General features: G+C 41.9%; 1 protein-coding gene across 1 annotated transcript in view; it reads right to left on the bottom strand.

Annotated features, from left to right (window-relative positions):
• The window catches only part of odad2 (outer dynein arm docking complex subunit 2), a 124,350-nt gene that overhangs the window by 71,808 nt on the left and 34,318 nt on the right, over positions 1 to 18,224 (bottom strand). The window contains exons 9-15 of the mRNA XM_061922359.1: positions 16,277 to 16,396; positions 14,393 to 14,546; positions 5,000 to 5,146; positions 4,584 to 4,793; positions 3,924 to 4,157; positions 3,741 to 3,851; positions 1,657 to 1,811 (exon numbers count right to left, since the gene is read on the bottom strand). Of these exons, the coding sequence (XP_061778343.1) occupies positions 1,657 to 1,811; positions 3,741 to 3,851; positions 3,924 to 4,157; positions 4,584 to 4,793; positions 5,000 to 5,146; positions 14,393 to 14,546; positions 16,277 to 16,396 (1,131 nt within the window). The remainder of the gene's footprint in view (positions 1 to 1,656; positions 1,812 to 3,740; positions 3,852 to 3,923; positions 4,158 to 4,583; positions 4,794 to 4,999; positions 5,147 to 14,392; positions 14,547 to 16,276; positions 16,397 to 18,224) is intronic.

Genomic DNA, 18,224 nt, shown 5'->3' with positions numbered 1-18,224 from the left:
ATTTGTTGTGGGTTTATCCACTTTAATGCACTTTATTTTGTTTAGGAATGCATGTTTTGTTTGAAGGCCTAATATAAATTAAAAACTTTGTGCTTTTTTTTAAAAGCAAAGGCTACTGGATTATTAAAAAAATGTCAATATTGGATAAAAAATTACTTTATTTGAAAAACATGTGTAAATATTTATTCTAGGCTATTTATGCAATATTTAAAAAAAATTGTGAAAAACAGCATTCATTATTCGGCCACAAATGTTAATTTCGGTGCATCCCTAACACACACACACTTGGGCCACAAATGTTCATTTCGGTGCATCCCTAACACACACTTGGGCCACAAATGTTCATTTCGGTGCATCCCTAACACACACTTGGGCCACAAATGTTCATTTCGGTGCATCCCTAACACACACTTGGGCCACAAATGTTCATTTCGGTGCATCCCTAACACACACACACTTGGGCCACAAATGTTCATTTCGGTGCATCCCTAACACACACACACTTGGGCCACAAATGTTCATTTCGGTGCATCCCTAACACACACTTGGGCCACAAATGTTCATTTCGGTGCATCCCTAACACACACACACTTGGGCCACAAATGTTCATTTCGGTGCATCCCTAACACACACTTGGGCCACAAATGTTCATTTCGGTGCATCCCTAACACACACTTGGGCCACAAATGTTCATTTCGGTGCATCCCTAACACACACTTGGGCCACAAATGTTCATTTCGGTGCATCCCTAACACACACACACTTGGGCCACAAATGTTCATTTCGGTGCATCCCTAACACACACACACTTGGGCCACAAATGTTCATTTCGGTGCATCCCTAACACACACTTGGGCCACAAATGTTCATTTCGGTGCATCCCTAACACACACACACTTGGGCCACAAATGTTCATTTCGGTGCATCCCTAACACACACTTGGGCCACAAATGTTCATTTCGGTGCATCCCTAACACACACTTGGGCCACAAATGTTCATTTCGGTGCATCCCTAACACACACTTGGGCCACAAATGTTCATTTCGGTGCATCCCTAACACACACTTGGGCCACAAATGTTCATTTCGGTGCATCCCTAACACACACTTGGGCCACAAATGTTCATTTCGGTGCATCCCTAACACACACTTGGGCCACAAATGTTCATTTCGGTGCATCCCTAACACACACTTGGGCCACAAATGTTCATTTCGGTGCATCCCTAACACACACTTGGGCCACAAATGTTCATTTCGGTGCATCCCTAACACACACTTGGGCCACAAATGTTCATTTCGGTGCATCCCTAACACACACACACTTGGGCCACAAATGTTCATTTCGGTGCATCCCTAACACACACTTGGGCCACAAATGTTCATTTCGGTGCATCCCTAACACACACTTGGGCCACAAATGTTCATTTGGGTGCATCTCACACACACACACACACACACTTGGGCCACAAATGTCCATTTGGGTGCATCGCATCACACACACACACACACACACACACACACACACACACACACACACACACACACACACACACATTTATATATAGTGGAAATAGTGACACATCTACCCCAATAAAAGTTACTTGCACTAGAATGATGACAAACAGGTGTGTGTATATAAGTAAGAAATAAGGCTTACACATCCAGGTTGTCCGAGCTGAGGGAACACTTCCAGACGGCTCCTGTGGAGGCAGCCATGAGCTGCTTGTTATCAGTCTTGCTCAGAAGTGAAACCAGGGCTGGGAGACCTTTGTGCTCATTCACCAAGGTGCGGGTTCGCTTGTTCTCTGCACACTGCAAAGACGAACATGGCAGGGCATTGAACATGTGCTACAACTGGCACGAGGAAAGGACAGTCTCCTAAAAACTATTATGTAAAAATGTAACATAACTCATTAAATGACTACGATGCATTGCTAAATTAGACTTTTAGATTCATCCACTCATTTTCTACCGCTTGTCCCTTTCATGGTAACAGGGGGGACTGGAGGATATTTTAACTGCACACAGGCGGAGGGTGGGGTACACCCTGGATAGAAGTGTGGCAAAAGTCACGTATAAACAACAGACAACTCAAAACACACGTACGCGGATCTGAATACACACACTTGGATTGATATAAACACACAAATTAGTACACACGCGCACATAGGAGATACATGTTTGCAAATACTTTTGCTACAATAACTGCGGTGCTCTCCAAGGTTTCCCATTGTCCCGTTGGGTTGAGTTTTTCCATGCCCTGATGTGGGATCTGAACCGAGGATGTTGTTGTGGCTTGTGCAGCCCTTTGAGACACTTGTGATTTAGGGCTATATAAATAAACATTGATTGATGACTGATACCAATTTAGTGTTGCCAGTCAACTTATCTCCTGGTATATGGTCTTTGGAGGCGGAAGGGAGCCGGAGGGAACATGCCTACTCTACACAGAAAAGCCCCGAGCCTGGGGATCGAAACCAGGATCTTCTTATTGTGAGGCACCAGCACTAATTGTTACGCAAAGTATGCCTCAACCTCATTTGAATCAGTATTGAGGGATGGTGTGTGTTCGTGGACTTCTACGTCCACTTCTCAGGCAAAAATTATTCGTACAAATTAAAATCTCCAGAAGCCCTAATTAAAATACCGTATTTCCTTGAATATAGTATGCGCCTGCCTAGAATTACTGCCGGGTCAAACTCGTTTCGTAAATTAATTAGCGCATATTTAGCATTACCGCCGGGTCAAACTCGTTTCGCAAAATATTATTTTTATTAGCCCATGTCTAGAATTTCCGCCGGGCTAAACTCGTCACGTCACGAGTGACACTTCACTTGTCATCATTTTCAAAATGGAGGAGGCCGATTTCAATCATTTGAAATCGCATAAAGGGAAGAAGATTAAGAGCTATTCCGTAGGATTTAAGGTCCAAGCTATTGAATATGCTAAAAAGAACAGTAAGCAGCTATGTTTTATTAATATACCGTAGCTGCGTGTGTCAAATATGAGTCATTAAATGCCTCCAGCCTCCTGGTGGTAGAGAGCGCTAGTGATCCTTCTTGCGACAACTTGGCTGCAGAAGAAGTGACAACAAGCAGCAAGAGTGTGTGTGTGTATTATATTTATATAGCGCTTTTCTCTCGTGACTCAAAGCGCTTTACATAGTGAAACCCAATATCTAAGTTACATTTAAACCAGTATCTAAGTTACATTTAAACCAGTGTGGGTGGCACTGGGAGCAGGTGGGTTAAGTGTCTTGCCCTAGGACACAACGGCAGTGACTAAAATGGGGGAAGCGGGGATCGAACCTGCAACCCTCAAGTTGCTAGCACGGCAGCTCTACCAATTCTGAGTGGGCAGCGATCTTTTGTTTTTTCCTCTCGCTTGCACTTTTAACATGGAGGATTACATAACTAAAATACTTCATTTATAAGTAACGGTAAAACCATAAAGTTTTTTTTATTAAATGTGCTTTTCATGATGGTATCCTTACATAACACTCAAATGTATAAGCGCAGGCCTAAATTTACCGCATGCCTTTGGTAAGCGCCGGAGTGAGAAGCGGTTTTAAAATAATTAGCGCATGCTTGCCTTTGGTACGTGTTGGAGTGAGAAGAGTTTTTTAATGAATTAGCGCCCTGGCGGCAATTCAAGTAAATACAGTAAATCGTTTTTTGTTTTCCAATTCCCCTTCATATAGCCACAGTGGAAAAGAGGATAATTAGGTGAAAATAATTATACCTTGAAGATAACATTGGCACAATGAATCCGGAGCGCATCGTTGTCATTGCCCAGGTGTTGGACCAAATCTTTGACGATGCCTTCAGTCTGAATAGCATCCTGGCAACTTTCCTGTAACAGAACAATTAATGGACCGCAAACGCTTTATCTTGAAGTTTGAATTGTCTCAGCCATTCTGTTCACCTCCGTGGCACAGTTCTGCAGGATGCCCACCACGGGGATGAGTATGTTCATTTGTGGAGACTTGAGCAGGCGTCCCAGCAGAGGGATGCCCCCCGCCTTGTGGATGGCTTCCTGGTTTTTGGGACTCCTGCTGCAGCTCCACAGGGCTACAACGCCAAAGCGGGCGACCTCGACGTCCTTCTCCTGCTTGGGGTCCACGTTGGCAAAATCGACGTTGCAGTCCAGCAGCTTAACCTGATCACAAGCATGCGGACGGAGCAGACTTCTATTGAGATGTGGAAAACCTTGTCAAACCCAAAAAGATTATTCGGTTTGAATCGGGAGTTGGGGGCTAACGAGGCAGGGCTATCACTGCCTGGTTCAAAGGTGGTCTCGTACCGTAGCGTGAAATTAATCTGGCCCTTCTGGGTGACTCGCACATTAGAACATCTGATTTCAGGTCTGAGGAAAATATACAACGGCGTGGTCTTTAATCACGGGGCGCTTAGTCAACAAACATGAATGCAGGTTAGAGGATGTAAAGAGACATTCCATCTGATTGGCCTCAGCACTTGAAACAAACCACTATCTTGTGTGTGTGTGTGTGAATGCACTGCTGACTTCTTCTGTAGTCAAAACATCCAAAAATATTTTTTTTCCTACCGCATGAACAATACTCACAAGTTTACTAATACCGTTGTACCTCCTGACGGTTCTCCTCGCCCGGCGGAAGCTGGTCAAGTTCGCAATAGTCTCCGCAGCCAAGGCCTTGACGTCTTTGTTTCGTGAGTCCAGGGCATTGACGATGCTCCGCAGTCCACCGTTGTCAACAATGGCCCGGCGGGTTTGCGGGTTGAGGCTGATCTCTCTCAGAATTCCCAGGGATCCGAGCTAATCAAATCGCAAATACATTTGACAGTTTGAAGGTAATATGCATTAGTTTCCATAAAAAGTTGGTATAAGACCACACTGTTCAGCATTACAGCTAAGCACTCTGCCAAGCACTTTAGATTTTCTACACAAAACACAAATTGGCACATGTCGTTGGCCGAGATCGTGTCTGCAGGCCTGCCAGAGTGGATCCTTTTTTGGCTTACTTGTAGATTGACTTCTTCCAAATGCAGAATGTTAGTCAGGACTTTGAGGCCACCAGAGTCTTGAATGGCCAGATGGTACATCTCTTGCTTCAGGTCATAGTCCATCAGGGCGTACAAAGTCAGCAGAGTGGCCGTTTGGTCGCCAGCCTACAATTATAATATGCCAATCACACACAGATAGATAGACTGAAGAAACAAAGAGACCAAATTCCCCTTTATTTACAAAACCCAAAAGCTGTGAAGTTGGCATGTTGTGTCAATGGTAAATACAAACAAAATACAATGATTTGTAAATCCTTTTCAATTTATATTCGATGGAATAGACTGCGGGGCTTCACGGTGGCAGAAGGGTTAGTTCCTCCCACTTCCAAAGACATGCACCTGGGGATAGGTTGATTGGCAACACTAAATTGGCCCTAGTGTGTGACTGTGAGTGTGAATGTTGTCTGTCTATCTGTGTTGGCCCTGCAATGAGGTGGCGACTTGTCCAGGGTGTACCCCGCCTTCCGCCCGATTGTAGCTGAGATAGGCGCCAGCGCCCCCCGCGACCTCAAAAAAGGGAATAAGCGGTAGGAAATGGATGGATGGATGGATGGAATAGACTGCAAAGACAAGATACTCAACGTTCGAACTGAAAAACTGTTATTTTATGCAAATTATTAACTTATTTTGGAATTTGATGCCTGCAACAAGTTTCAAAAAAGCTGGCACAAGTGGCAAAAAAAGACTGAGAAAGTTGAGGAATGCTCATCAAACACTTATTTGGAACATCCCTCAGGTGAACAGGCTAATTGGGAACAGGTGGGTGCCGTGATTGGGTATAAAAGCAGCTTCCATGAAATGCTCAGTCGTTCACAAACAAGAATGACCACTCTGTCAACAAATGCGTCAGCAAATAGTCGAACAGTTTAAGAACAACATTTCTCAACGAACTGTTGCAAGGAATTTAGGGATTTCACAATGTACGGTCCGTAACATACTCAAAAGGTTCACAGAATCTGGAGAAATCCACAGCACGTAAGCGGCTAGCCGGTGACATTTGATCCCCCAGGCGGAACTGCATCAAAAAGCGACATCAGTGTGTAAAGGATATCACCACATGGGCTCAACAACACTTCAGAAAACCACTGTCAGTTGGAACATTAAATATCTTGTCTTTGCAGTCAATTCAATTGAATATACGTTGGAAAAGATTTGCAAATCATTGCATTCTGTTTTTATTTACAAATTACATCAACGTGCCAATCAATCAATCAATCAATCAAAGTGTATTTATATAGCCCTAAATCACAAGTGTCTCAAAGGGCTGCACAAGCCACGACGACATCCTCGCCTCAGATCCTACATCAGGGGTCGGGAACCTTTTTGGGTGAGGGAGCCATGAAAGCCAAATATTTCAAAATGTATTTCAGTGAGAGCCATATCATATTTTTTAACACTGAATACAACTAAATGTGTGCATTTTTAGGTAAGACCAACATTTTTAGAGTATAATAAGTCTTTTATTCTTTTTAATAACATTGTTATTCTGAAGCTAACCAATAATAAATGAAATGTCATGTCTGTTGATCATGTTTTTGCTTGGCCATGTGCTGTTTGTCCTTTGGAATCTTTAAGTTCCTGTTTTTTTCCACTCCCTTGTCTGGTTTCCTTGGTTACTCATTTTGTCCACCTGTCTCTGGTGGACAAAATGCCCGCTCACCTGCTTCCGAGGACTATTCAGAGGCAGTATTTAAGCTTGTCTTTGCCAGGCAGTCGCCCTGGCGTCAATGTGATCTTTTCTTGCTCTGTGCTGACTTGTTTCATGCCTTGCCATAGTTTCGTGCTTCATGCCATGCCAAGTAAGTTTTGTTTGATTTATATTCATAGTCTGTTTATGCGTTAGCTTTGTTCCTTAGCCCAAGTTGTGCCTCTACTGTGAACGATTTTTGTTTGTATCTTTTTTTAGTTTTAATTAAATCATGTTTTTACCTAAATGCCGTGTCCTGAGTAGTCCGTCTGCCCTCCTGGGGGAACGACCCTGCAGCAAGCTGCGACCCCCCCATCGTGACATAAAATACTTCTTACCATTAATGCGACTTCTTGAACAGGTGCGGTAGAAAACGGATGGATGGATTTAAATGCATGAGAATGTTTTATATTTTGCACGTTATTTTTAGCACCGTGATTATCAGCGAAATTATTCATAATTATCGTGTTAAGCAATATCAGCTCAGATTTTTCTGAGAGTCGGATGCAGTCTTCAAAAGAGCCACATCTGGCTCTAGAGCCATAGGTTCCCTACCCCTGGACTACATCAACATAACAGGCCTACACTTAGATTTTTAAGGGGATTCCAGATCACGGTACAGTCATAGTACTGTGATCTGAACAATGAAAAGGCTTTCATGTCTCTCTATCCTTAACATTTGTGTAAGAAAGTGAGAAAGTCTGGAAATCCGCTGCCAGGTTGTTTGCAAGACTTGGTAAAACACAAACAAATGTTCCTGTGCTGCTCAATCCTGGATACACTATCTGGCAACAACTTCACTGCTTCTGGGTTATGTATTAGCCACAAGCGGTAGTAAATGGATGGATGTTCTAAATACAGTGCAACCTTGATTAACCAAACATCTCATTATAGGGTTTCCGAACCACAGACTGAATCAAAATAAGCTCTGCTATACCAACGTTTTATCCACCCATTCTGTCATTATCATATTCATTTATCTCTGCTCAGTCAGCCAAGCCGTGCAGTCGTTAGCTAATGTGCTGACTGCTACTTTGTGTACTATTTAGTCTCACTAAAACACTAGCAACACAATAGAAAGATAAAGCATTTCCCAGAATTATCCTAGTAAATGTGTCTGAAAACATCTGAATCCATCCCAATGCAATCGCCTTTTTTTTTAACTTAATTTTTTTCATTTTTAATTTTTTTCTAGTCCTTCGCTATCAATATCATCATCCACAAATCTTTCATCCTCGCTCAAATTAATAGGGAAATTGTCGTTTTCTCGGTCCGAAAAGCTCTTTTAGTTGGAGGCTTCCATTATAAGCAATGTGAGGAGCCCTCACCTTTGTGACGTCATCGTCTGCTACTTCCGGTACAGGCAAGGGATTTTCCAGAATTATCGTAGTAAATGTGTCTAATAACATCCGAATCGCTCCCACTGCCCTCGTCTTTTTTATTTTTTTCTAGTCCTTCACTCTCACTTTCCTCATCCACGAATCTTTCATCCTCGCTCAAATTAATCGGAAAAATCGTCGCTTTCTCGGTCCGAATCGCTCACGCTGCTGGTGGCCATTATTGTCAACAATGTGTGGATGTGAGGAGCTCCACAACCCGTGATGTCACGCGCACATCGTCTGCTACTTCCGGTACAAGCAAGGCTTTTTTATTAGCGACCAAAAGATGCAAACTTTATCATGGATGTTCTCTACTAAATCCTTTCAGCAAAAATATGGCAATATCGCAAAATCATCAAGTATGACACATAGAATGGACCTGCTATCCCCGTTTTAATAAGAAAATCTCATTTCAGTAGGCCTTTAAGATTACAGTAAAACATTGTTGTTGCAATTGTTTGATATGACTTTAAACCATAACCAACCATCCATCAATGTAGCTCCTGTCTCAAAGTAGGTGTACTGTTACCACCTGTCACATCATGCCCTGACTTATTTGGAGTTTTTTGGTGTTTTCCCGTGTGTAGTGTTTTAGGTCTTGTCTTGCGCTCCTATTTCGGTGGCTTTTCCTGTTGCTTTTTCATGTTTTCCTTTGAGGGATATTCCCCGCACCTGCTTTGTTTTAGCGATCAAGAAAATTTAAGTTGTTGCCATCTTTTTTTGTGTGAACATTGTTGTCATGTCATGTACAAATGTACTTTGTGGACGCCATCTCTGCTCACACACGCTGTAAGTTTTTGCTGTTGTCCAGCATTCTGTTTTTGCTTACTTTGTAACCAGTTCAGTTTTAGTTTTGTTTTACATAGCCATCCCTAAGCTTTAATGCCTTTTCTTAGGGGCACTCACCTTGTGTTTATTTTTGGTTTAAGCATTAAATACCTATTTACCTGAACTCTGCCTACCGCTGTCGCCTGCATATTGTGATCACGACAAACCTTTCTCGTTTCACACGGGCGTTATAGCTCGGTTGGTAGAGCGGCCGTGCCTGCAACTTGAGGGTTCCAGGTTCGATCCCCGCTTCTGCCAACCTAGTCACTGCCGTTGTGTCCTTGGACAAGACACTCTACCCGCCTGCTCCCAGTGCCACCCACACTGGTTTGAAAAATGTAACAGAGATATTGGGTTTCACTATGTAAAGCGCTTTGAGTCACTAGAGAAAAGCGCTATATAAATATAATTCACTTAATTCACTTGATATTAAAGGCCTACTGAAAGCCACTACTAGCGACCACGCAGTCTGATAGTTTATATATCAATGATGAAATATTAACATTGCAACACATGCCAATACGGCCGGTTTAGTTTACTAAATTGCAATTTTAAATTTCCCGTGAGGTATCCTGTTGAAAACCTCGCGGAATGATTATGTTGACGCGTGCTTGTGACGTTATTGGTTGGAGCCGACATTTCAGTCCTGCACCACTGACGGCTAAAAGTAGTCTCTTTTTATCGCATAATTACACAGTATTTTGGACATCTGTGTTGCTGAATCTTTTGCAATTTGTTCAATTAATAATGGAGACTATAAAGAAGAATGCTGTTGGTGGAAAGCAGTGGATTGCAGCTGCTTTGGGCAACCGAAACACAGCCAGTGTTTCTTTGTTTGTTGTGAAGCTTTAACACAGAGCGGTCAAGCAAACATGTTTCTCTACCACATGTCAACCAATTGTGATATTAAGTCGGCTTTTACCGGAGACTTTAGCGGATTGTGCGACCTCATCCTGTAACTGTCAAAAAAGCAGCTGTGATCTTGGCTCCTCCATTGGCGTTCACTGCAGCCCTCCGACTTTCGGGTATGACTTTATAATCTCACTAAAACACTATTAACACAATAAGCAGATAAGGGATTTTCCAGAATTATCGTGGTAATTGTGTCTTGAGAAACTGATCAGGCGGGCCGGTTCTACAATCGGAATGAAACTGGACACACAGGTGACGGTGGCAGAGAAGTGGACTGTTGACAAACTAGTGAGCATCCTGGATGATGCCAGTCACCCTCTGCATACAGTTATCAGTAGCCAGAGGAGCCTGTTCAGTGCTAGACTGCTTCATCCCAAGTGCAGGACTAATAGACTAAAGAACTCCTTTGTCCCACACGCCATTGGACTGTACAACTCCTCTCTGGGACGGGGGGCGGGGGGTACTAGGATGACAGGGGATGCAAAACAATAACAGTGCAATACGTTTTCATAACATGGTCACTACTGCCTACTTTGTCTTGTTATATTCTTATTTTACTGTTATATTTTTATTCCCATTGTTGCTTTTTAGTTTTTATTCTTATTGTAATATTTCTATCTGTGTTGGCCCTGCGATGAGGTGGCGACTTGTCCAGGGTGTACCCCGCCTTCCGCCCAATTGCAGCTGAGATGGGCGCCAGCGCCCCCCGCGACCCCCAAAGGGAATAAGCGGTAGAAAATGGATGGAAAATGGATGTAATATTTCTCTATTTTGTTTCCATTTAAACCCCCATTATTTACTTTTTACTGCTTTTATTTAAATTGATCTCAACTCTGTACACTGCTGCTGGAATTTTAATTTTCCTGAAGGAACTCTCCTGAAGGAATCAATAAAGTACTATCTAGGGCGGTTTAGCTCGGTTGGTAGAGCGGCCGTGCCAGCAACTTGAGGGTTGCAGGTTCGATTCCCGCTTCCGCCATCCTAGTCATTGCCGTTGTGTCCTTGGGCAAGACACTTTACCCACTTGCTCCCAGTGCCACCCACACTGGTTTGAATGTAACTTAGATATTGGGTTTCACTATGTAAAGCGCTTTGAGTCACTAGAGAAAAAGCGCTATATAAATATAATTCACTTCACTTCACATCTATCTATCTATCTATCTATCTATCTATCTATCTAATAACATCTGAATCGCTCCCCGTCGCCTTTTCTTTTTTTATATTTTTTATTAGTTCTTCACTCTAACTTTCCTTATCCACGAATTTTTCACCCTCGCTCAAATTAATGGGGAAATCGTCGCTTTCTCGGTCCGAATCGCTCTTGCTGCTGGTGGCTATGATTATAAACAATGTTCAGATGTGAGGAGCCCTACAACCCGTGACGTCACGCGCACATCGTCTGCTACTTCCGGTACAGGTAAGGCTTTTTTATTAGCGACCAAAAGTTGCGAACTTTATCGTCGATGTTCTCAACTAAATCCTTTGAGCAGAAATATGGCAATATTGCAAAATGATCAAGTATGACACATAGAATGGACCTGCTATCCCCGTTTAAATAAGAAAATCTCATTTCAGTAGCCCTTTAAAGTGTTGTTGTTTGCCTTTTTTCAAGTCGAGTTTTGCCAGCTTAATATGCAAACCTCCAAAGAAAACAATTGCGAACAATGTCTACTTTGAAACATTCAGGAAGTATCCACAGCTTTGTCAACACTACCCTACCCTAGCCCACGCCCTTCCACTGCGCAGCAGGTAGATTCAGGTAAAGTTGATTTTTTTTTAATATTCCTAATCACTGTAACGACTTGGCTGGAAAAGTGAAGGAGTTTTGTCATTTCAAACTGTCAGTGCACCACACAGCTAGTGAAAATGTGTGTGTGTCAGCAGGGTGGCTGCAAAAAAGGACAGTTCAGCTAGTTGTTGTTTTGACTTTTGAATAGAACATTTAAATAGAACATTGATTTATCCTTGTAATGTTTGATACTCAGTTCTTGAAGTGCTTTACTAAAATGTGGAAGCCATTATTAATGTTTACATTACATTCTTATGGAGAAATTTGCTTCAATAAGGAACCCTGTTCAGGACCCAATTAAGTCCATAAATCCAGGTTTCACTGTACCTCTATTATTTGTCTCAACACCAAAGCCTAGTTATTCAGATTGGTGGTGGCAGTGATGGAAACAAAATCATTTTCTAAAAAGCGGCCAGGCTCTGTCCACAGTGCCAGGACCAGAAGCCATTGGGCACTGCCCCAAAGAAATAACACTATTAGCATTGGAACCCTCAGAATGAATATCGAGTTGGCATTTCAAATGAGTAATATGTTTTGACAGATACTAAACACACTCATTTTATTTTACAGTTGTACCCAAGCAAACAGGAATGCTGTAACTAAACCCCAAGTGGGCTTAAAAAGTGATAGGAGAAATAAATCAAATATTCCAGGGACTTAAAATAGAACATATGTGGTTAAACCCTGTACTTATTTTTGTTTAACTCCCCTCACACTGTACGGCTCCAAATACAGGATATTATCCTCTCTCTGTTTATTAATCTACATGCTAATTTACCTCTTCTTAGCTGGTTAATACCTGTTGTAACCCGGTTTCATGTCGACTTCTTTAGAAGTGTGCAAAGCATTTATTCTTGTTGTGTGACTGCTTCACATTCAAGATAGCTCAGCAGTTAGCATGGCTTCTTGGCTCCAGTCGTTTTGCTACACTTTAGAACAATCTAAATACTTTATTTAAAATGAAGTAGTGCCTTAAATTACCAGCTTGTAACTCAGAAGTATCTCAAATCATCCACGCTCAGTGAAATGAACAAAACTCTATTTAATCTGTGCTTGCCCCTTCCTCAAAACAGCAGCATATTAATACAGTGACACTATACTCAAATAATTCCTATGGAGACTTGTGCCTATCGATTCAGAATTGGTCCGCCAAATTGTGAGACACATAACCATCGATCATTTACTGTATTGCTTTCTGTAAGTATTGCACTCTGCAGTACAAACATATGTCTATGATGCTGGGGGGTAGGAGGAAGGGCGGTGGGGTGTCTCCCCTAAAACAAAACAGATATTTAACTTGGCTCATGGTAACTTTCAACGTCTGAAAAAGGACTACTGGACAAAGCCCATAAATAACTGCACGGTGTGGTTTTGAAAAGAGATAGATAGCTGGGGTGTGTTGCTTCCTGCGGCGTTCTTGGTTGTTGACACAGGAACACACACACACACACACACACGCACATACATATATGTATAAACATATATGTGTGTATGTATATATATATATATGTAAATTAATACACATACGGTGGGGAAAAAAAGTATTTAGTCCGTTTAAAAATTGGATTATTTTGATCCACATCATTTAAACAGTTAGCGCCATCTTTTGACACTTCTTCCACTCCCGTCCTTGCACGCTACACCGCTACAACAAAAATGACGGGGAGAAGAGGCTGTCGAACGTGAGCCACGTAAATAAGACGGCGCATCATGAAGCGACTGTCTGAAAGCGACTTGAAGATGATGTGTAAAACATCATCTATGCAACATTTTGAGCAAAGAACCACCATTACATGTTATGTTGACCACAGGGAAGTATTTTACCTTTAGAACAAAATCGTAATAATATGACTCCTTTAATGCGCCTTATAATCCGGTGCGCCTTATATATGAAAAAAGATTAAAAAAATAGACCATTCATCGGCAGTGCGCCCTATGGTCCGGAAAATACCGGTATCAAATATATATCTTAAGTTGCACAACCTTCCATTATTTAGTTCAGGTTTCCTATTATTGGTTTCTGGCAATCAAGCATACAGATGGGAATTTCTAAGTGCTTTTGTTTTCCAAGACAAAAGGAATGAGCTGTACAACTACACTTTCAAAATAAAATGCACACAGCCTGAGTGATATTTGCATCCGCGGAGTGAGGATGTGTAATCTCCGATGTCGTGTAGCGGAATCCCAGCCGGTCTGGGTCATTCTTGTTTTTGTCTTCTTTCCCTTTCCTTTACTGACACATTAATATTCACCATATGCCCTGTCAGAGCTGTCACAGGCGCGCTTCATTTTTATACTTCTGCGGTGTGGGCAAACACTGCGTACAGCTGGTGCCGTTAAGACAGCTCTTTTCCCCTGTGCTTTGGCTCGCCAGAGGGAACCAAACAGGCCTGTCTCGGAAAGCAGGAATTCACGAGGCGAGCCAACCACTTCAATAACAAAGAAGCACCCCCTCTAATCAGCACTTCATCCGTCTATCTCAATGATCAGCGTCTTGTTAGGACTCGGGACAGGTGGGATTATGGGGAAGGATGTTCCATAAAGCTCCTATAGCTGTGGCTACACATGATTCACGCCTGATTCCACAACACGGACCCGGGCCAGCTTCAAAGTTCTTGCGCAGATGACACAGGGGGGAAAAAAACAGACTTCTGTTTCCTGTCAATTGTGGCCGTCTGTGCCTGCAGCCTGCAGTACTTGGCGGTGAAATCCATCAGAAGAAGACATGAGTGATGCGCGGTGTGACGTTACCTTACCCTGAGGTACTTGACCAGTTTCTGGATCTGCCAGTAGTCTGAGGGCTGGTCTGTGTTCCGTTGACGGCGAACTGGCTGCTCCTCCTCTTCGTAACTCTGATCACTGTCAGATGACGTCTCACTGAAAAGGTCCGATTGCTGTTTCTGGTTCTTGCTGTCAGAAACAAAAAAAAAAACAGGCAGATAAGGTTACACGTTGGAGCGCTAAAGAGCATCGCGGAAGGTGAGGGACTTCCGCCGAATCTTAGCAGGAGGAAAATGAGCATGGAAATAATATCATGGCATCTCTGGAGGCGTTATCATAGCTCTTTCAGCCATACATCCAAACAGATGCAGATGGCTTTTTAGGAGTGCTTCGGTCTCTCGGGGACAACTGCATCATAAAAACTGCACACGATGGAGTAATGAAATTTGGATGGACAAACAGCATTTCCAGGGAGCTCACAAAAACCATGCCGAGATGAATGGATGCACTTTGCCAATCAACAGAGTAGGGTTGCACGGTATACAGGTACTAATGAATCATATTCAGAAGAGGAGCATGTTCGGCAGCGCACACACATAGAGTATATCTCCCGGCTGGCCTGGGAACGCCTTGGGGTCCCCAGGGAAGAGCTAGACGAAATGACTGTGGAGAGGAAAGTCTGGGCTTCCTTGCTTCGGCTGCTGCCCCCGCAACCCGACCTCGGATAAGCAAAAGAAGATGGATGGATAGTAGGAAACTATGACACCGCCATCCTGTATTTTTGACAAAAATTGTATCATTTAATGATTTTGAAAATTTGAAGCAACAGTATTGGCATTGTTATGACCAATTCTGCCTATTTAACTACTTGGTATCGGATCGGCACCCTAATGTGTGGCATCATCCTAAACTAATGTAAAGTGTCCAAACAACAGAAGAATAAGTGATTATTACATTTTAACAGAAGTGTAGACAGAACCAAGTCACAACAGAAAGGAACCAACTTCTAGATTAATAGAATAGAATAGAATGAACTTTATTGTGATTATATTTGCATATAACGAGATTAAAGACTCCAACTTAATGTGCGGTAGTGGGAACAAATATGGGGTGAAATAAATGACATAAGAGGTAAAAAGGAAACACTAACAATTGAAATAAACAGATTACTATCCAATAAAAATAATAAGCAATTCTGTACAATATACAAAACACTATAGAAGTACAAAATACAAATACTGTACAATATACAGAGCAAGACAGGAGTACCGAAATAATAAATAACAATCAGTGTCGGACGTATTGCACTCGAAGGGTAGTATTGCACAGTAAGGTATTAGGGCATTATATTGTATAGGGGTGAATTATTATTATTATATGTTAGAGTTCAACAGGGTGACAGCTTTGGGAAAGAAGCTGTCTCTGAGCCTGTTTGTTCTGGTTCTGATGCACCTGTAGCGCCTGCCTGATGGTAGCAAGTCGAACAGGTGGAAGCCAGGGTGTGTGCTGTCCTTGGTAATGTTTTTTGCTCTGTTGAGGCAACGGGAGTTGTGTAAGTCCTTCAGGGAGGGCAGGGGACAGCCGATGATTTTTTGTGCAGACTTCATGACCCTCTGAATCGCCTGTTTGTCTGCTTCAGTGCAGCTGGCGTACCACACTGTTATGCAGTACGTCAGCAGGCTCTCGACAGCCGAGCGATAGAAGGTCATAATAGTTTTGAGAACATAACGACCAGAAAATTAAGTAATGTTACCACATGTGTCAGCAGCCAAATTAGGAGCCTTTGTAACCCATTTTGAAATTATTCTACAATCAAATAACATATTGTGTTATATATCACAACACCGCCTGTCCCTAATTGACAAGAATAAAATAAAATTCCCATGGAAAGTTTCCAAGGTGACCAACATTGCACTTACATTTTCATTGAGGATAACTGGTCTGCAAAAGACGACTCAGAGAAATGCGCTTTATTCTTGCTCTTGGCTCCCTGTTGTTTCTTCTTTTCGTTGTAAGGATCTTTCTTTTCCTCCACTTCGCTGTGATGACACAGAATGAAAAGTTATTGAAGCAACAGCCAACATTTTGATGCGCTCTGAAATCATTGCACCAATAAAGTTACGACAATGCCTAAAATGACAAACATATACACAAATGACATTTTGTATGCCTGTTACTACATTACAAATACTCTTACAGCATGTATATAAAACAGTGATGGAGGCTTTTGAATGTTTTTAGAGCGCTTTAAAGGCGGAGTAGATCGAATCCCCATCAGCTGCATTGTTAGCCACCAATTGCTAGCTTTTATTGACGATTTGCAATGCAAAAAAAAAAAACAATACGTGTTCTTGTTCTTGCAAAAATTCCACAAAAGTGCAGTTACCCTTTAATGCAGAACTGCACTTTTTGGGGGACTTATTTTTAAATAAATGTTAATAAAAAGTCTGCTTACAATGGAGCCAATGGGAGGTCCTCTATTCCGTCTATAAAAACAAACAAATACCCATTCAAAAAGCGCCAACAATAATCCATTTACATTTGGTGACTTGAATAGAGGGCCGGGCGATTTGGCCTTTTTTTAATATCTCCATATTTTTAGGCCATGTCACGATACAGGATATATATCTGGATATTTTGCCTTAGCCTTGAATGAACACTTGATGCATATAATCACAGCAGTATGATGATTCTATGTGTCTACATTAAAACATTCTTCTTCATACTGCATTAATATATGCTACTTTTAAACTTTCATGCAGAGAGGGAAACCACAACTAAAAGTGTATTTATGAAACAGTTATCAAGCAGTGGCACAAACATTCATGTCATTTCCAAAACAGAAAGTGCAAGATTGTCAGAAACATATTAAAACAAGCTATTAGTGCACTTTTGTGCATGATGTCACTAAGATGACTTATCAAAACACTAAATTAAAGTGCACTTTTTGTAAAGAATGTCGCTACAATAGTTTAAAACAAATAAAGTGCACTTTTGTGCATGATGTCACACAAGATATTTTAATAAGTATCAAATAAAAATGAGCTGCATAATAGGAAATCACATAGTGTATGTCTTTCGCAATGTGGTAGGCTTCTGCGAATGTTTTCTCCTTCTGTTGTTAACTATTTTTTTCATACGGTGTTGATGTGGAAATGGTTGCTTGGGCATTTTACTGGGGTGGCACCGAACGGAGATGTTGACATGAAGTTTCAAGCACTCTTCATTCTCTAGCGGGTGACTTTTCAAATGATGCTACATATTAGCAGTAACCCTCAAATCTAGACTCCAAACATCCCAGAATAAGCTAGTCCGGTTACTTTTAGACCTCCACCCCAGATCACACCTCAATCCAACCCACTTCTCCAAAGTGGGCTGGCTCAGGGTGGAGGACAGAGTAAAACAACTTGCACTGAGCCTAGTCTATAAAATCCGCTACACCTCCTTGATACCGAAGTACATGTCAAACTACTTCCTTAACGTAAATGACGACCATAACCACAACACCAGGGGGAGCTCCACAAACCACGTTAAACCCAGATTTCGATCTAACAAAGGTCTTAACTCATTCTCTTTCTATGCCACATCAATGTGGAATGCACTCCCAACAGGTATAAAAGTAAGTGCATCTCTATATTCCTTCAAAAGCGCTCTAACACAACACCTCCAGGCAACTTCAACACTTTACTAATACCCTCCTCCATTCACATCCCATCTCCCCGGATTATAAACAACTCAAATGTACTTCTAATGTATATACTTGTTCTTATGCTATGTGAACTCACTATGTTCTCTGCTGGCTGTACATATCCTACTAAATAAGTCCTACACTATTTCAATGTCCACATTTCTCTGTTGATGCAATTG

Source organism: Nerophis ophidion, linkage group LG15 (assembly GCF_033978795.1).
Source record: "Nerophis ophidion isolate RoL-2023_Sa linkage group LG15, RoL_Noph_v1.0, whole genome shotgun sequence".
NCBI lineage: Eukaryota > Metazoa > Chordata > Actinopteri > Syngnathiformes > Syngnathidae > Nerophis > Nerophis ophidion.
The sequence above is the reverse complement of the archived record's forward strand: the minus strand, read 5'-3'. Positions and strand labels throughout refer to the sequence as shown.